This window comes from Trifolium pratense, linkage group LG3, assembly GCF_020283565.1.
Source record: "Trifolium pratense cultivar HEN17-A07 linkage group LG3, ARS_RC_1.1, whole genome shotgun sequence".
Classification (NCBI taxonomy): Eukaryota; Viridiplantae; Streptophyta; class Magnoliopsida; order Fabales; family Fabaceae; genus Trifolium; species Trifolium pratense.
Genome location: NC_060061.1, coordinates 33,604,406 through 33,620,369, shown reverse-complemented (window position 1 = coordinate 33,620,369; position 15,964 = coordinate 33,604,406). Strand labels below are relative to the sequence as shown.

The window sequence follows — 15,964 nt, the reverse complement described above, 5'->3', positions numbered from 1 at the left end:
TTGTTTTCTTCCTCTTCTTTTGGGGTTATGGTGGCTCCAGATCAAATCTCACCTATAACCTTTACCCATATTCAACCCATCAACCCCGACTAACTACCAATACACAACCATCACAGTACGCCCATAACCTTCATTATTGCATCACCGACCAACAACCGTGCATGCTTCCAAGCTGTTGCTTGCCAGTTCATGCTTCATGCAGATTTCATACCTTCGCTTTGTTGGATTATTGTAATATTTTAATTTTTCTAAATGTTTAACTTGGCAAATTATTCGGGGAAAATGAAGTGTGGTAGCAGTGATACAACATCAAAATAGAAAGCCACATGCAAACTTGATCTACAAGTCATACGCTATATTACTATAAACAACTAACAAAATATATTGACAAGCAGTTTTACAAGTCATGCGCTATATTACTATAAACAACTAACAAGCCATTAAAAAAAACTAGATATATTGACAAGCAGTTTTCAATTTAGAGATTCTCACAATTTTTTATTTTTTTATTTTTCAATTCGACACATTCCTATTCAATTCAACGCTTGTACCGCTGCTTGGCATCCATCGCTAAATGAAGGAACCAATTAGCATGGCATCCCAACACTTTTTTACCGACAATTGATTGGTTTCTACCAACAAAATCACAGCAGTCAAATCAGCCAAGTGGTACTGTTAGGGATTAAGATAGTGAAAAGCATAAATGAAATTTTACATAAATGTAGTACCAAACTGTCCAGCATAAGCATACCTGAATATTCACCTAGACCCATCACAATGCTAATTAAATATCCAGCAAATCATATTAGTCTTCACAAAAAAAAAAAAGGCCCCAATTATTCTGTTAAAGACGTATAATCCCGCAAGATGCATCATTTCCAAAACTAACAGAAAAACAGAACCCCTCGACAGCAAATGGTTTAACTAACCATCACACTATGTATTTCACCTAATCGCTAATAAGAAACAAGTAATTGTAGTGTGATCCAACAACCCTGGAGAAAACTTTACAAGGAGACCTTTGATTCTTCACAGACACCCTCTAGTATCTCATGCAGGCATTGTGGTCCATTTTAAGAAGTCTGACTACGAGTTTATATTTTCTTGATAATCTGAACAACGTCTTCGTCCTCAAGTTCATGTTCCTAGAGCATAACAAGGCATTCGATTTATTATTATTACAAGTATCTTCACAAATGAGGGAGAAGAACAAAAGAAAGAAGAAATTAAGAAAGAAAATGTTGCAAAAAATAAAGAAAACTGTGTAGAGAATCAAAATCAACCTTGCCGACTCTTTGAGGCTTGTGTTTTGCACTTGAACCCCAGACCAGAGCACTGCATCATTTAAAAAACGTAAGCATTGGATGAAGGCGAGGCAAAAAATTGTCAGGCGTGGTAGGAGGATATATTAATTCTAATAACTCTCTTCTTCATAATACAATATGCAGCTTTTTCCCAAACTAAGTTAAGTCATCAAAGTAAAGATCCATTCTAAGTATATAAAGTTCAGACGAGCAAAGGACACAGCAAATAGATAATAACCTAAACAATAGCAGCATATTAATAAAAGGTTTCCTGACTGACAACAATTCAGATCTAATTGTTCGGAAAAACAAAGTTAATCTTCACATGCATTGCTGAGGTTCATGCAAACATAGAGAAATTGCTCAACATCATAAAGCAATAAATCTTAAGATATCCTTTGGGAGAAGGTACTCACTACTTAAACTGTTTAAGCATGTCCTTGTGAATGCGATCACAGAAGTCTTCAACTGTCTTCTTCTTGGATGACAATATTACAGGGTCTTCATAATCAGGATTCATACCTTTAGGTTTAGTATAAATACGAGTTAAACTGAGATACTCCCAAACCATATCCAGAAGTCCATCAAGGTTCCACTCCAGGTGTGCACTGAATAACAGACAGAAAATTACTCGAACTTCTATATTCTAGTAGTAGATGCAATACAAAAGGAGAATTCTTAATGCCAAACAAAGACAAATAAGAAAGAATACAATAATATAAAAAGCAATTAGTTTCTGAGAATGGGCATGGAGGATTGAATAACCAGAATAAAGGTAGACAGTTAGAGGAACCAAATGGAAGGCAATAAAATACTCCCTCTATCCTTATTTATAAGCAAAACTCCACTTTTTAGATTCATTCAATAACGGATGTATCTGGTCTATAACATAGGTCAGATACATTAGTTATTCAATGAATAAGGTTGACTTTTGCTTATAATTAAGGATGGAGGGAGTATTGGATAGTGAAATCCCTCAAAACTACTGATAAACAATAAAAAATAGCATCTTAAGTGCCTTCACATAAGAATGAATAAAACTCTTATGAAGATTTCTTATTTTTCCAAAGGGGGAAAAGGATTGAGGTAACAATAAGATGGCGACGAGAAGAATTACCTGACAGGGCAGTAATGAGGAAGCTTATCCAAGATCTCCAGTTCCTCAAGTGTGATCTGATCAATCTTATTCACAACATAGATGCAGGGTGTATATATTCTACTGCCTTCAATGACATCTATAAGGTCATCAGCAGTGGCATCGTACCTTAGAGTAATATCTGCATTATGAATTCTGTACTCGCTACATATAGCCTTCACAGTATCAAGATCAAGATGTGTGTTTGTAGCAGTTGAAGTGAAATTGATGCCACCCTTTTCTTTCCTCCTGAAAGTCAGGTTTGGTGGCTCTTTGTTTAACCTGAAGTAGGAAATAAGAGAAATAAATAATCATCAGGGGAAATAAAAAGCAAGAAAGACAGCAACAGACATTAGAGCCCATAATTATATAACCAAATTTCTTTCCCAGAAGATCCGGCCCACCTGCTACATATGTTGGGGGTTACATGTAGTCGCACTTATCTCGTTGCTTATACAGGTGTGGGAAAGGTTGTCAAAGTCAAGATTCTATGTAAAGTCGTTTTGCCTAGGTGAACTCTGATCATAAACTCGTAAAAGTCCGCGTTTATCTCATATTAGAAAAAATGTCTTAAAAACTTGTATAATATTATTATTATTATTATTTATTTTTGGGTTAAACAAACGCAGGACAGAACCAAACCTGTAGAATGTGCATGATGGAAACAGAGCACATCAAAATACAAACATGTTCTGTTTTTAAGTTATGAAACAGAGGCATAGTGATAAAACGAAACGGAGATGGTTGTTTTCATACGCATCACCGGCATCGGAGGTTTCCTTTGTGCCCTCGGAAACAGCTTTCTTTCATTGTGGCGCATGATTTAAGCTCAGAGACAGGGACGATGGTAACCCCTGCTTTCATTTGAAAAAACAGAATCGGCAGTAACCTCTATTTTTGCGAAAAAAAAAAGAAACGACAGTACCCTCTGTTTTTCACACAAAAACTTAAACGAGAGAAAGGGAAGAGTAGTCTCTTAGGCCAGGTTATGCTTTTTTTTATTTTATTTTTTTATAATTTCAGCAAGTATGTAAACTAGTGATTCCATCCGAGTTGAGTGAGTGCACGAGTCTCCTACAGTTGGCCACATAATTGGTACCATATCATAAACATCATAAATAAACAGTATAACATGTTACCTTATACCAAATCCTTCTAACTCCTTTTCTATAAGACGCTTATGAGTTATTGGCTTTATTGCATCAAGAACAATTAAAATGCAATTGCATGTCCTTGCGGTACTAATAACCTGTGTTTGCAGACAGGTATACAAAACAAAAGATATTAGTGTTTGCCTGTGTAAATGAGGGATGAAAGATGCATTCCAAACACAGATGTTAATTGCTGCAAATGAAATATTCTGTAGGTAGAAACTCAAAAGATACGCCATTACCAAGTAAGGATCATTAAATAGGTAAATATTGATCACATTAACAGAAACTTGGCAGACCAAAAATAAAGTAATAAATTATTGTGACTTAAAAACCATATTTCCTCAAAAATATATGCTATGGATATTAGTTCAACGTTCAGAAAAATGTAAATAGAAACAGATTAGAAAGAACAAGCTTTGGCTGATGAATATTATATCATCATAAATACCAAATGTAATTGATAACAAGAGCATATTATTGTTACCTGCCTTCCTCTGCCCTTTCCATCCTTAGCACCCTCAATAATTCCAGGGAGATCCAGCAACTGACAAACAAAATTAAACATTTACAACAGAAAATTGCATGAAACGAAAATATGTATCACAAAGATAAATTCTCTTATGATTAAGTTGCAATTACATAAACTATTTATTAAGTACTAAAAATTAAGGGTTGAAAACTTCATTTTTTTTAAATAAACAATAATAGTGGGATCATCTTGTCTATCATGTTGCATAAAAAAAAATTTGTCTATCATGTAATAGATTTTGAGAATAAAGTTAATTTTAACCCTTAAATGTCTAAATTATATAAAAGAAAAACTGCCAAAGAAACACCTCTACTTCGTTGTAGAAACTTCAAATAGGCAATCTTCCGATGCTTAAATTGACAATAGAAACAAATCTAGATTGGGAAACATAAGAACCTTAAATATACATTCTAAGTTGTAAAATTTTCAATTGAAAAGGTGGGCTAAGGGATAGCTGATACAGCAATGAACAATCAAGACAATGTTTATATCTTTTTTATTTTTAGTCATTGAGGGATAATTGATACAACAACCATCACAATGTTGCAACCTATCTATCAATGCCTGGAAATGCTCCTTGAAAACTAAGTGCACGTGCATCTGATAGTCAGAAGTCATTGTTTAGAGAGGCACCATTCATATATCATCTACAATTCTCTCAACTATCATCAGAAAGAGGGTCAGCTAAATTTAGTTTTAGGCATTCCGAATTTTTCAACCCACACAAGAATATGTAATATATTGCCCTTAGTTTTGGTCCAAAAAGAAAAGCAAAAAAACTATTTCCCTTAGTAAGGTGACAAATTCATCAATATATACCTGAATTTTAGCTCCACGATATGTGATCACACCTGGGATGCAAGTTAAGGTAGTGAACTCATAGGAAGCAACCTAAAAACCAAAATAAGTAAACTTGTTAGACAAACTATTTAACACAAGCTAAAACTAAGATAGATTACAAAATTGTTATGATCCCATCACCCAAACCCAATACAAAGATAAAGTTACCCTGTAGGCACAAGATGACTGACTACTAAATAAACACAGTGAATAATCTTTTTCCATTTTCCAAAAGGAAAAAATAGTTGATTTGAGATGGAAGAGGTAGAAACAACAGAAGTAAATACAGCAAGTAAAGTAAAAATGAGAAGTTTAATAAAAAAGAAACAGCTGCTCATATAATGCATCAGATTAGAGTACGTTAGGGATAATGTGAACAATATAAGATAATATAAAATAAACGCATATCTCATGCATTGTTTGATTAGTAAAACACATTAGAAACATGATATATAATAAAATAATATAATATTAACAATTACAATATTTATAATTATAATATAAGATACATTTTTTAAAAGATATTAAGATACTATTAATATGTATTAATCCACTTATAATTTAATAACTGTTACTATATATAAAAAACATCTAATATCTTAATAGTAAGGTTGACTCTCTCCCTCCCAAAACAAAGGTTGATGTGGAACAATTTAAGTCATCCTTTAGGATTGGTTTCCATGTATCCTTACATATCAAAATTTATTTCCTTATTTAATTGAGAATAGCAGTCTAGTATTTGTTTCAATAGGGATAACCAAGTGAATGGGCTCAGGTGGTTACAAAACTCCAGTTAATGATAACTTATTCGGGATAACCCGAATTTGAATCCTGGCTGGAACAATCCTTGGCTAGGCTTTACTTACCAACTGGCCGAACAACGTATTACCAGGGCCAATTCCCCTAGGAAGGAGGGTTAAGACAAAAAAGAAAAAAAGAAAGCATTGGTGCTGTCTTTTTGCAAAAATACTTGACATTCATTTACATCATCAATACAAGTCTATTGTAGAGTATCCGTTTTCCTATTTTCTATACAATAAGCACTGAGAGTGCGTTTATTTAAGATTTTCCCCCTTAAAAAATCACTTCATTTGAATTTTTTCTCTCTCAATTATAGAAGTTAAACATAGTGTTGAAAGAGAGAAACAAGAGAGACATGGAGAAACCGTGTTTGAACTACACAGTGGAGTCAATTTTTTATATGGCAATAAATACAAAAATAAATATAGAAGACACTATCCCTATTTACATATTATGATATGCCTGTACAATAAATACAAAGTCCATATGTTGTTGAAAGGTTAGACTTCCTTGGGCTCCATTGTATAATATTGACTCCAAAACACGGCACAGAAATTAAAGATTGGCCCATAGTATAAATGACGAAGACAATGCATGAATATTCCAATACATCCTATACCTCTGAAAATGTCCCAGTCAATTTATTCAGCAGAGTAGACTTGCCAACTGAAGGGAAGCCCACGAGACCAACTCTTGCATCCCCACTTTTGGTAACATCAAAACCTTCGCCAGCACCTCCACCTCCCTTAGTTGTAGGTGTAAGGAGTTCCCTCCGCAGTTTTGCAAGTTTAGCCTGGCACCAAGAACGGAAAAGAGGTAAAAAAAAACGAGAGAGAGGAGCTAGAAAACCTAAAACGATAGGGGTAGTAATAGTAAGGAATAAAATTCTAATTCTAAAAATAGAACACTCATTATTCCTTCAATATTGCATATTGAATAAACAATAGTACTATAATAGCAAGGATGCTTGTGGACTATAGAAACCAGAAGGAAGGGAGGAAGAAAAAAAGATAAAGAATATAAGAAACCAATAGCAGGAGCAGAATGTGCTACGCAGCCCATGCCTAAAGCTACAAAAACAACTTCTGCAAAGAAATGTTGGCAAATTTATAGGATCCTGAACAATTGCACTTCAAAATGCAATCCCTAAAACAACTATTTGATCTAATATATACAAAGACACTACTATAACAGCACTTGAAATAAACATTTTATACAAGCTTAACATAAAAATATGCCCCATTGTCTTCAAAATCAAACCTCAACTAAAGCCAAACAGAAACCACCAACAAAAAAAATAGAACAGCACACTGCTTCTTCCCCGTATACCATATAATATTTAATAATCAAACAAAATGTACTAATATGATTACCTTGAGTAACCCCAAATGATGAGCAGTTGCCTTGTTCTTTTGAGTCTTTGCCATCTGTAAAATACAAATAACCATGATCATCCTCAAAATAATAATAACTAAACGACAGAATAAACTTTGCAGCTATTGCATATAAAACAATCAGTACATATCTAATGCAGTTCTTTTAGTTGACAATTGACATACACCAACTTCACTTATTTTGAGTAGTGTAAAATTCATCATATTTAGTGGCTTGCAAAGCACAGACACTCATTTGATGAGGTGTGTCACCGTGTTAGACATGCACCGACACTGACACATATGATTACATTGAACTATGTCATTTTCTCAAATTATTATCGGTGTCGATGTGTAAGGGTTTGTGTCTGTGTACATGCTTGTAAACATTCATATAAGCAATCAAACAAAGGATAAAAAAATTTACATTCATATGTACACAAATAAAATATAAATTGAAGGATATAAACTCAGAACTTAAATTAGGTCCGTCAGATACACTTCAAAAGGGGGGGGGGGGGGGGGGGGGGAAGTTGATGATTCAAAATCAAACGGTAGAAAATTCAGAATTTGTTAAAAGAAAACTAATAAACTCCAGCAATATACAAAAAATTCTATCAATTTATAAAATTCTATTCAAAATGCGAAATCAGCACTTCAAAAGGGGGGGGGGGGGGGGGGGGGGGGGGGGAGTTGATGATTCAAAATCAAACGGTAGAAAATTCAGAATTTGTTAAAAGAAAACTAATAAACTCCAGCAATATACAAAAAATTCTATCAATTTATAAAATTCTATTCAAAATGCGAAATCAGCACTGCTATAAAAAAGGTGAAGTTTCATTCGAATAAATCGTATAAGCCTACAACTATTTCCCTATGTTCCATTCATAATCGAATCAAACGAAGCGGAAATTAATCTTGTGGTAAAGCATAAGTACCTCATCTTCGATGTCTTTGATTTTCTGCATTACCGTCGACATTGTTGAAGAAGGATAAGCTCGAAAGCAACAGGAAATAGATTCGGTTTACTTCCGGCGAGAAGTGAAGTGAGATTGAACTTTGAAACCTATGCGGTGGTGAAATGTATAGACTTAGAGCGTTGCGTTGCACCGGAGAAGAAGAAGGTGCTAGAACAAATATGCAGAAATGGTTATGGTGAAGCTTAGGGTAGAGAACGAATTTGCGATTTGTATTGGGCTGGCCCAAAATAATCTAAAGTTATTTGGGTTGGGCTAAAATAAAAAATATGGAAAGAAATATGTTAGAGATTTACTTTTTGCCACCCCATCCATTTTCTCGGGTGCCCTACACAGGGACGGATCTAGAAATCAATGAGACGGGGGGCCGAATGGGCCGTTTTTTTTTAATAACAAACAATACATATAAAATAAAATCACTATAGTTTTTTTTACAAACATTGTAGCACCTAAAACAAAATAAAATTTTGTGATAAAATAAAGGAAAATGCTAACATGTTAAAAGTTGGATATGGTAATTTTGACTAAAAAATCGTGTAATCAATTTCTTAAAATTACAAAAAAAAAAATTGCTCTTATCAATACAAAATTTCTATATTTAAATTCATTATTATTAGTAAAACTCTAAAATAGAATAGACAAACATATAGTATTAGATTAGATATTGTATAAAAAGAAGTAGCTAGGAAATAGGATGTGTCATTAGCAACCCATAAACATTAAATGATCATCTATTTAAACCACTAGTACACAAAAAAACAACAACTAAAACACTCACTCTCTCCATTCACTTATAGGATAGGATATACATACACATATGCCCAACTTAACAACTTATAGATTATAATATACATATATATAACATAGTATACATATTTAGGGAGGGGTTTGGAGCCCCTGCTCGCCCCCCCTCCAGTCCGTCCCTGCCCTACAAATTTACCAAAATATCTCCGTCCGCTATTTAGGTAGCAAACACATAAAAAAACTTAAACTTTATAACGTCTTTAAATAAATAATATTGAACATAGAAGAATTGTTTTGTTTTTGTCTTAAGTATAGAAAAAATATTTAACTTATACGTACAGCACATTAGTGCAATACACAAAAAAAAAAAAAGAAGCATGTACACTAGCACAACCTACAGAGTATGTGCGCTATTGATGGAGCATGCTACAATCCAACGTTGCACAAACTGCAGCAGAAATGGCAGCAGGCATCACCGCTGATCGATCATTTTAATGATCTAAGGGGGGTGTATTCAATTAGGATTTCAATGGATTTTAAAAGACTTTTTTATGATGACAAAATCTTGTGGTATTCAATTAAGATTTTAAAAGACTTTAAAAAAGTCTAGTGGTATTCAATTAGGATTTTAAAAGATTTTAAAAAAGTCTAGTGGTATTCAATCAAGACTTTTTACAACTTACAAAAAGTCTTGTGGTATTCAAAAGTATTCTAATTTCGATGGATTGTTTAAAAAATAGGATTTTAATGGATTTTGATGGACTTTTTAGTGAATTTTGAGCTACAAAAAGTCTTTCCTCATATCATGAGATTTTGATGGATTCTCATTTTTTTTTTATTTCTTTCACCTTTCCTCATGTTTCTATTTCATGTTTCATGATTATCTCATGTTTTTTATAATCGTTTATATTTTCTCCCTACCTTTCTATCACGTTTCCTCTTCATGGTTGTCCTGCTACCATAGAGTGTCACGATTCATTATAGGATATAGACATTGAAAATATATACAACAACATGTTTCAACAACAGCAACAAAACCTTGTTCGTCATTTTTTTTTTAAATTGTTTTTTTGTTTATTCATTGATTTTTTTTTTTTTTTGTAGAATTTTATTCATTGATTTTTTTATTATATTAATGATTGTTGATTTTTTTAAGGAAGGATTAATTTTCATTGATTGATTCATTATTGTTTTAGAAAAAATTTATATCGAATTTATTGACTCATTTAAATCTTAAAAGTCTATAAAGTACTTCAAAATCTCAAAAGTCTGTGTCATAAAGTCTCACAAATTCTTGTGTTAAGAATCTTGATTGAAAAAGTCATTCAAAAAAGTCTTCTAAAATCTCATAAAATCAATACAATCTCACAAAGTCTTTTAAAATCTTCAAAAAAAAAATTTGCTAAAATTGTCTTGTGAAATCTTAATCCAATACACCCCCCTAATATTAATAATACAAGATTATCGTGCCTAAAAAAATACTACTATCATTTTGATGTTACTATTGTGGAGTTCAAAACACCGGATAAAATGCATTTTTTAACTAAGTGTATAAGAATTTACTAAGTCGCAATTAAAGGGTTTTAACCCAACTTTATAACGTCTTTAAATAAAGGCTTAATTAGTCTTTTGGTCCCTTAAAGATATTTTAGGTTTCACATTGGTCCCTTAAAGAAAAAAAGGTCCGGATTGGTCCCTTAAAGTAAAAAAGGCCCGGATTGGTCCCTTAAAGACATATATTTTTGCCATATTGGTCATTTCCGTTAAATTTTAACTCCAAATATAACAAAAAATTCCAATGGTTAAAATTTTAAAAATTAATAAGGTTTTTAGTGGACCACTTACACTTAATGACATCCACAATTCAATCTACTAAAACTAACGTTTTTTTTGTAAAAAATTGACGGAAATGACCAATTGAGAAACAAATGTGTCTTTAAGGGACCAATCCTGACCTTTTTTTCTTTAAGGGACCATTGTGAAACCTAAAATATCTTTAAGGGACCAAAAGACTAATTAAGCCTTAAATAAATAATATTGAACATAGAAGAATTGTTCACACTAGTGCAATACACAAAAAAAAAAGAAAAGAAGCATGTACACTAGCACAACCTACAGAGTATGTGCGCTATTGATGGAGCATGCTACAATCCAACGTTGCACAAACTGCAGTAGAAATGGCAGCAGGCATCACCGCTGATCGATAATTTTAATGATCTAATATTAATAATACAAGATTATCGTGACTAAAAAAATACTACTTTCATTTTGATGTTACTATTGTGGAGTTCAAAACACCGGATAAAATGCATTTTTTAACTAAGTGTATAAGAATTTACTAAGTCGCAATTAAAGGGTTTTAACCCAACTTACACCGTAAATTGAGTTCATATTCACTCGATTTCATTATGCTTCATTTAGTAATTCCTTTTAACAAATGTTTGCTAAGTGGCATTTAGAGATTCCAATGGTCCAAATTTATCCTTTAAAACCAGTTCTTTTTATTTAAAATATAAAAAACATGTCCTTGTGACTCATGTTTCTATTCATCGTCATCTCACCACTCGCGTCATCATTGAATCACAGTTGTATTACTTGGATATATTCAATATCTTCCCCTTTTTAGTTTTAGCCTTTTATGCTATGTTTGGTTCGGGGTTTTTGGAGGGGAGGTGAGGGAATATTTTAAATGTTTTGTGTTTGGTTCAAATTTTATGAGGGGAGAGGAGGGGAGGGGAGGTGAGCAAAATCTCTCAAATGACCAATTTTTGCTTCCCCCCAAATTGGGGGGATTTGGAGGGAAGGGGAGGGGAGGTGAGGAAAGATGAGTTATTATAATTTTAATTACATTGACATAATTATCCTCATATTTATTTGAAAATACCAAAACTATCCTTTTAAAATTTATATTAAATCATACTGAGTTATTTGCTTGTTGCCATTTTTTTGACGTTGCCAACATGTGTTTATTTTTTACGTGTACTATTTTTTTTTTTTTTTTTTAATGTACTTTGATACTTGTTTTTATTTTTTACCTATCGTACAACATTTTTAAGAATGAATACTTTTTTTTATATATAATAAAATGAACACTTTTTAATTCGTTGCACTATATATATATATATATATATATATATATATATATATATATATATATATATATATAAACTATCAACAAGTTTTTTTAGGAAAATTAACTATCAATAGATTGTTTTATACATATTTTCATATTCTACACATTATTTTAGAAGTACTCTAATATTTTTGAACATAAAAAATTTTGTTAGAATTTTGCATTTGATTATTTATGGAGTTTTTGATTATTTAGTTTTCATATTTGATTGTTTATGTAGTGAATAGTGAATAATTTTAAAATGTTGAGATTTTGTAAAGATTATAAGAATAAAAAAGTAAATTAATTTTAGAATCTCTCTCCTCCCCCCATGAACCAAACATATATTTAATCAAAATACCTCCCCTCTCCTATTCTGAACCAAACATATATGTAATTAAAATTTCTCCCCTCCTCTTCCCTCCCCTCCCCTCTCCTCCATTAATATCCCCCCTCTCCTCCCCTCCATTGAACCAAACAGACACTTAGGGTTCAACATCCGGAGATTGAAATTAGCTTCTCAAAGGTTTAAGCAATGAATGAAATTAAAATGATAAGTTATGGCTATTTAATTTTATTGTTTTTATGGTATCTATCTATTATTTATATGTTTAGGAGTTTCTCTCTCATGGTCTTATTCCTATGTGGCACCATTTCATTGATCCATGTCTTATGTGGCATTCTAATATTTCTCCAATTCCTATGTGGCTAACTATGAAGGCCTTTGCAATTTCTCTAATACATGATGATATCATTTTACTTAGAATCTTTGGCTAATTTGGAAATTCAATTATTTCTCAATTATTGTTTATAAATCGAATATAATGTTCTTCAATTAAATCAGGATATATTCAAATCATTTGATTCATTATATTACATATTAATTCATTAATATATTATTAGTGTCAATCCGTATTATTATTATTTTTTTTTTTGTAGCAAAATTTTTGTGTGAATAGTAATTATGCTCTTTATTGACATTAATTAAGTTTTTTTATTTTGAGAAAATCCTCATTGACTTATAAAAAGAAAATTCTAATCATGATTAATATCATTTAACAGCAAAAACGTTTTAGTGCCTGGGATCAATATATAGGTATAGTTTTCACCATTATTTATCACATATTGTTTTTCTTCCATTTTTTTTAAAAGGTATAGCACACTTTTTTTTTCTGTTCACTTACTTATTTTCACGTTTATATTGTTCTACTCTAACCATTTTTGTACACTTTTTTTTTTCCAGCTAACATTTAAAGGTACTCTCTTTCTCTATTCGTCTATTTTGTGTGAGTAGTATATTTCATTTTCATCTGCTTCATTGTTGGCTTATTTTTGTACTACTGTTTTTATACATCTCTATGACCAATAAAATACTATGAGCACTTATTTATGAATTTATTGAGCACTTATTTATGAATTTATTTTCTACGCAGATTAGACTATTTACAATGCATATGTCCTTAATATAGATAATTTTGTTTTGTTGATTGTAATTTTTTTTGTTGATTATAATTGTTTTCATTGTATATTGCAGATTCATGATCCTTGCAAATATTTGTGATCTTTGCATGTTAGAGACAAAAATTACAACACAATATTCACGTGTACAGCCGCATCGTAACCGCACCACAACCGCATCAGAAGCCGCATCAGACATTTTCGACGATGTTGGTTCAAATTTTCTCACAAAAAAATAAAATTTATGACCTTTAAATCATAATTTGTGTCAAATCTAATGAAAAATCTTACTTTTAACCATCTCTCAACCGTGTATTTTAAGCACATTCAAATTAGTGTTTATGGAATAAACTAAGACTATGCAATGATGAATAAATAATATAGTTACATAGTAGTTTCATTTTATATAGCTTGTGAAATGTCAAAATGATTTCACGCCGCAATAGCCGCATTGCGCGTTGTAGCGACCGTAATGACCGCATTCGCAACAACCGCAACCACATCCATGACCGCAACCACAATTTAAAACCTTGACATAGACTAAAAAGATGGTTTAACTTTTTCATGATGACTAAATTGGATCCTTTATTGAAGGAATTGTGTCTTTTTTTTTTTATATCAGAAGAAATTATGTCTTTACTCTAATAACTTTTTAACAATTATATTTATTCAATTCAATATAATGACTTATTTATGCATTGACCATATTTAAACTTTCTATGAATAAGATCATCCTATTAAAATTCAAATTTCATATAATATTAGTGCAATAAAAATATGGAATATGCTTAACTGTATTATAGTAATTATTGTAATACATTAGATGTTAATACATGTCAAAATGCATTTGAATATTCATATGTTGTATATCAATCAAATAAATCACTTGATACCAGAATTAACCCCGAATCAAATTAAACTGGCTGTGAAAACAGAAAAAGAAAGAAATAATTTAGTGCTTTTTTCTGCAATTTATAGAATTCTTTCTTTTGATGTTCAAAAAAATATGTGTAGATCCACATTATTTGTAGTGTTTACTATTATATAGTACAAAGTTTCCACATCTGTTGCTTGACAAAAAAACCATGAACATGTTTATGAATAAAGAAGGCCAGAAACACTATTTTTTTTAACACTTTCAATTACTCAGTTCGCTCTTTAAGTGAGTGACACTCATGTGAGTCTCACCACTATATATAGAATATATTAAGAAAATGTTATTAACACTCTTCTCAATTTTATTTTCTAAACAAGAGAATCATTTAAAAATATGGTCACGGGGAGGTTGATCTTCATCTGAAAAATAATATAGAATTTATTTATTCAATTTGTTATGTTCATGAGATCCTTGCATTGTAGTAAAGACCCGTGGAGATGGCTACAAGAGAGAAAATAACACGTTGATCGGAAATAGAGAGTGGATGAGTTTCACTCTTCGTCAGACCATTCCGCCCTTCCCCTTTAAAATCTCTAAAATCTGTATCATTTTTCATATTTAGATAAATTACATTGAATATATCAAATAAATTTTGTTAATTAATAAATCACAAAATATTATTATTAATATTTTAATATTTTTCAATGAAAATTAACCCGTGCAATTGCACGGGTCAGTTATACTAGTTATTTATATATTTAGGAGTTTCTCTCTCATGTTCTTATTCTTATGTGGCACCATTTCCTTGATCCATATCTTATGTGGCATTCTAATATTTCTCCAATTCCTATGTGGCTAACTATGAAGGCCTTTGCAATTTCTCTAATACATGATGATATCATTTTACTTAGAATCTTTGGCTAATTTGGAAATTCAATCATTTTTCAATTATTGTTTATAAATCGAATTTAATGCACCTATTAAAAATAATTTTAAAAGGAAATAATTGACTATTTTTGTACCAATTTCGTCAAAAAAAAATTATTTTTGTACCAAAGCAATTGTTTTTAAATTTTTTTTTATGAAAGGAAGATTGCCAACTGCATATAATAATTAGGTATAATTGTCGGCTGGATATAATAATTTTTATGATCTTCAAATTCAATTAAAAAAATATTAAATCTTTATGGTCTCCAAATTATTCTCTCACAAAATTTTTTCTAAATGGTCGTGTATCAAAATACTAAGGTCACACACACACATATATATATATATATATATATATATATATATATATATATATATATATATATATATATATGGGAGTCCCTAATATGCACCTCTCTTTTTTAGGTGCACCGGTGCACCCCTGTCTTTTACCTGCTATAGCAGGTTGCATTAGTTTTTAGATAGTGGGGCCCACATGAGAGAAAAAACTAATTTTTTAAATTGAAATAGGTTGATTACATTTATGTCATTGGATTGATTCTCAATCTCTTTTCAGCTTTCCTTCATTCATCTTCTTTTCCAAGTGTTAAAACTCATATTTCTCTTCTACTCTCAAAACGTTGCCGACAAACTCATCGTTGCTGCATCGGCCGCCGGTAAAACCATCCTCCGCCTTGACCCTAACTCTTACGGAAGCCATTTCGCTTCTCTC

General features: G+C 31.5%; 1 protein-coding gene across 2 annotated transcripts; it reads right to left on the bottom strand.

Annotated features, from left to right (window-relative positions):
- Nucleotides 1–349: 349 nt before the first annotated feature.
- Nucleotides 350–8,663, bottom strand: LOC123914482 (developmentally-regulated G-protein 3). 2 transcript variants are annotated; one of them, XR_006811833.1, is made up of 11 exons: nt 8,075–8,301; nt 7,137–7,190; nt 6,383–6,556; nt 4,942–5,013; nt 4,078–4,137; nt 3,579–3,688; nt 2,422–2,721; nt 1,721–1,912; nt 1,284–1,335; nt 752–1,145; nt 350–632 (listed from the first exon to the last, which is right to left on the bottom strand). XR_006811833.1 is itself a non-coding variant. In XM_045965676.1 (10 exons), the coding sequence occupies exons 1-10, from the start codon at nt 8,114–8,116 to the stop codon at nt 1,095–1,097; spliced, it is 1,107 nt and encodes a 368-aa protein (XP_045821632.1). In that variant the 5' UTR covers nt 8,117–8,663; the 3' UTR covers nt 696–1,094. The 2 variants fall into 2 exon arrangements, 1 of the variants encoding a protein (XP_045821632.1); XM_045965676.1 differs by lacking the exon at nt 350–632 and having other exon boundaries at nt 696–1,145; nt 8,075–8,663.
- Nucleotides 8,664–15,964: the final 7,301 nt, after the last annotated feature.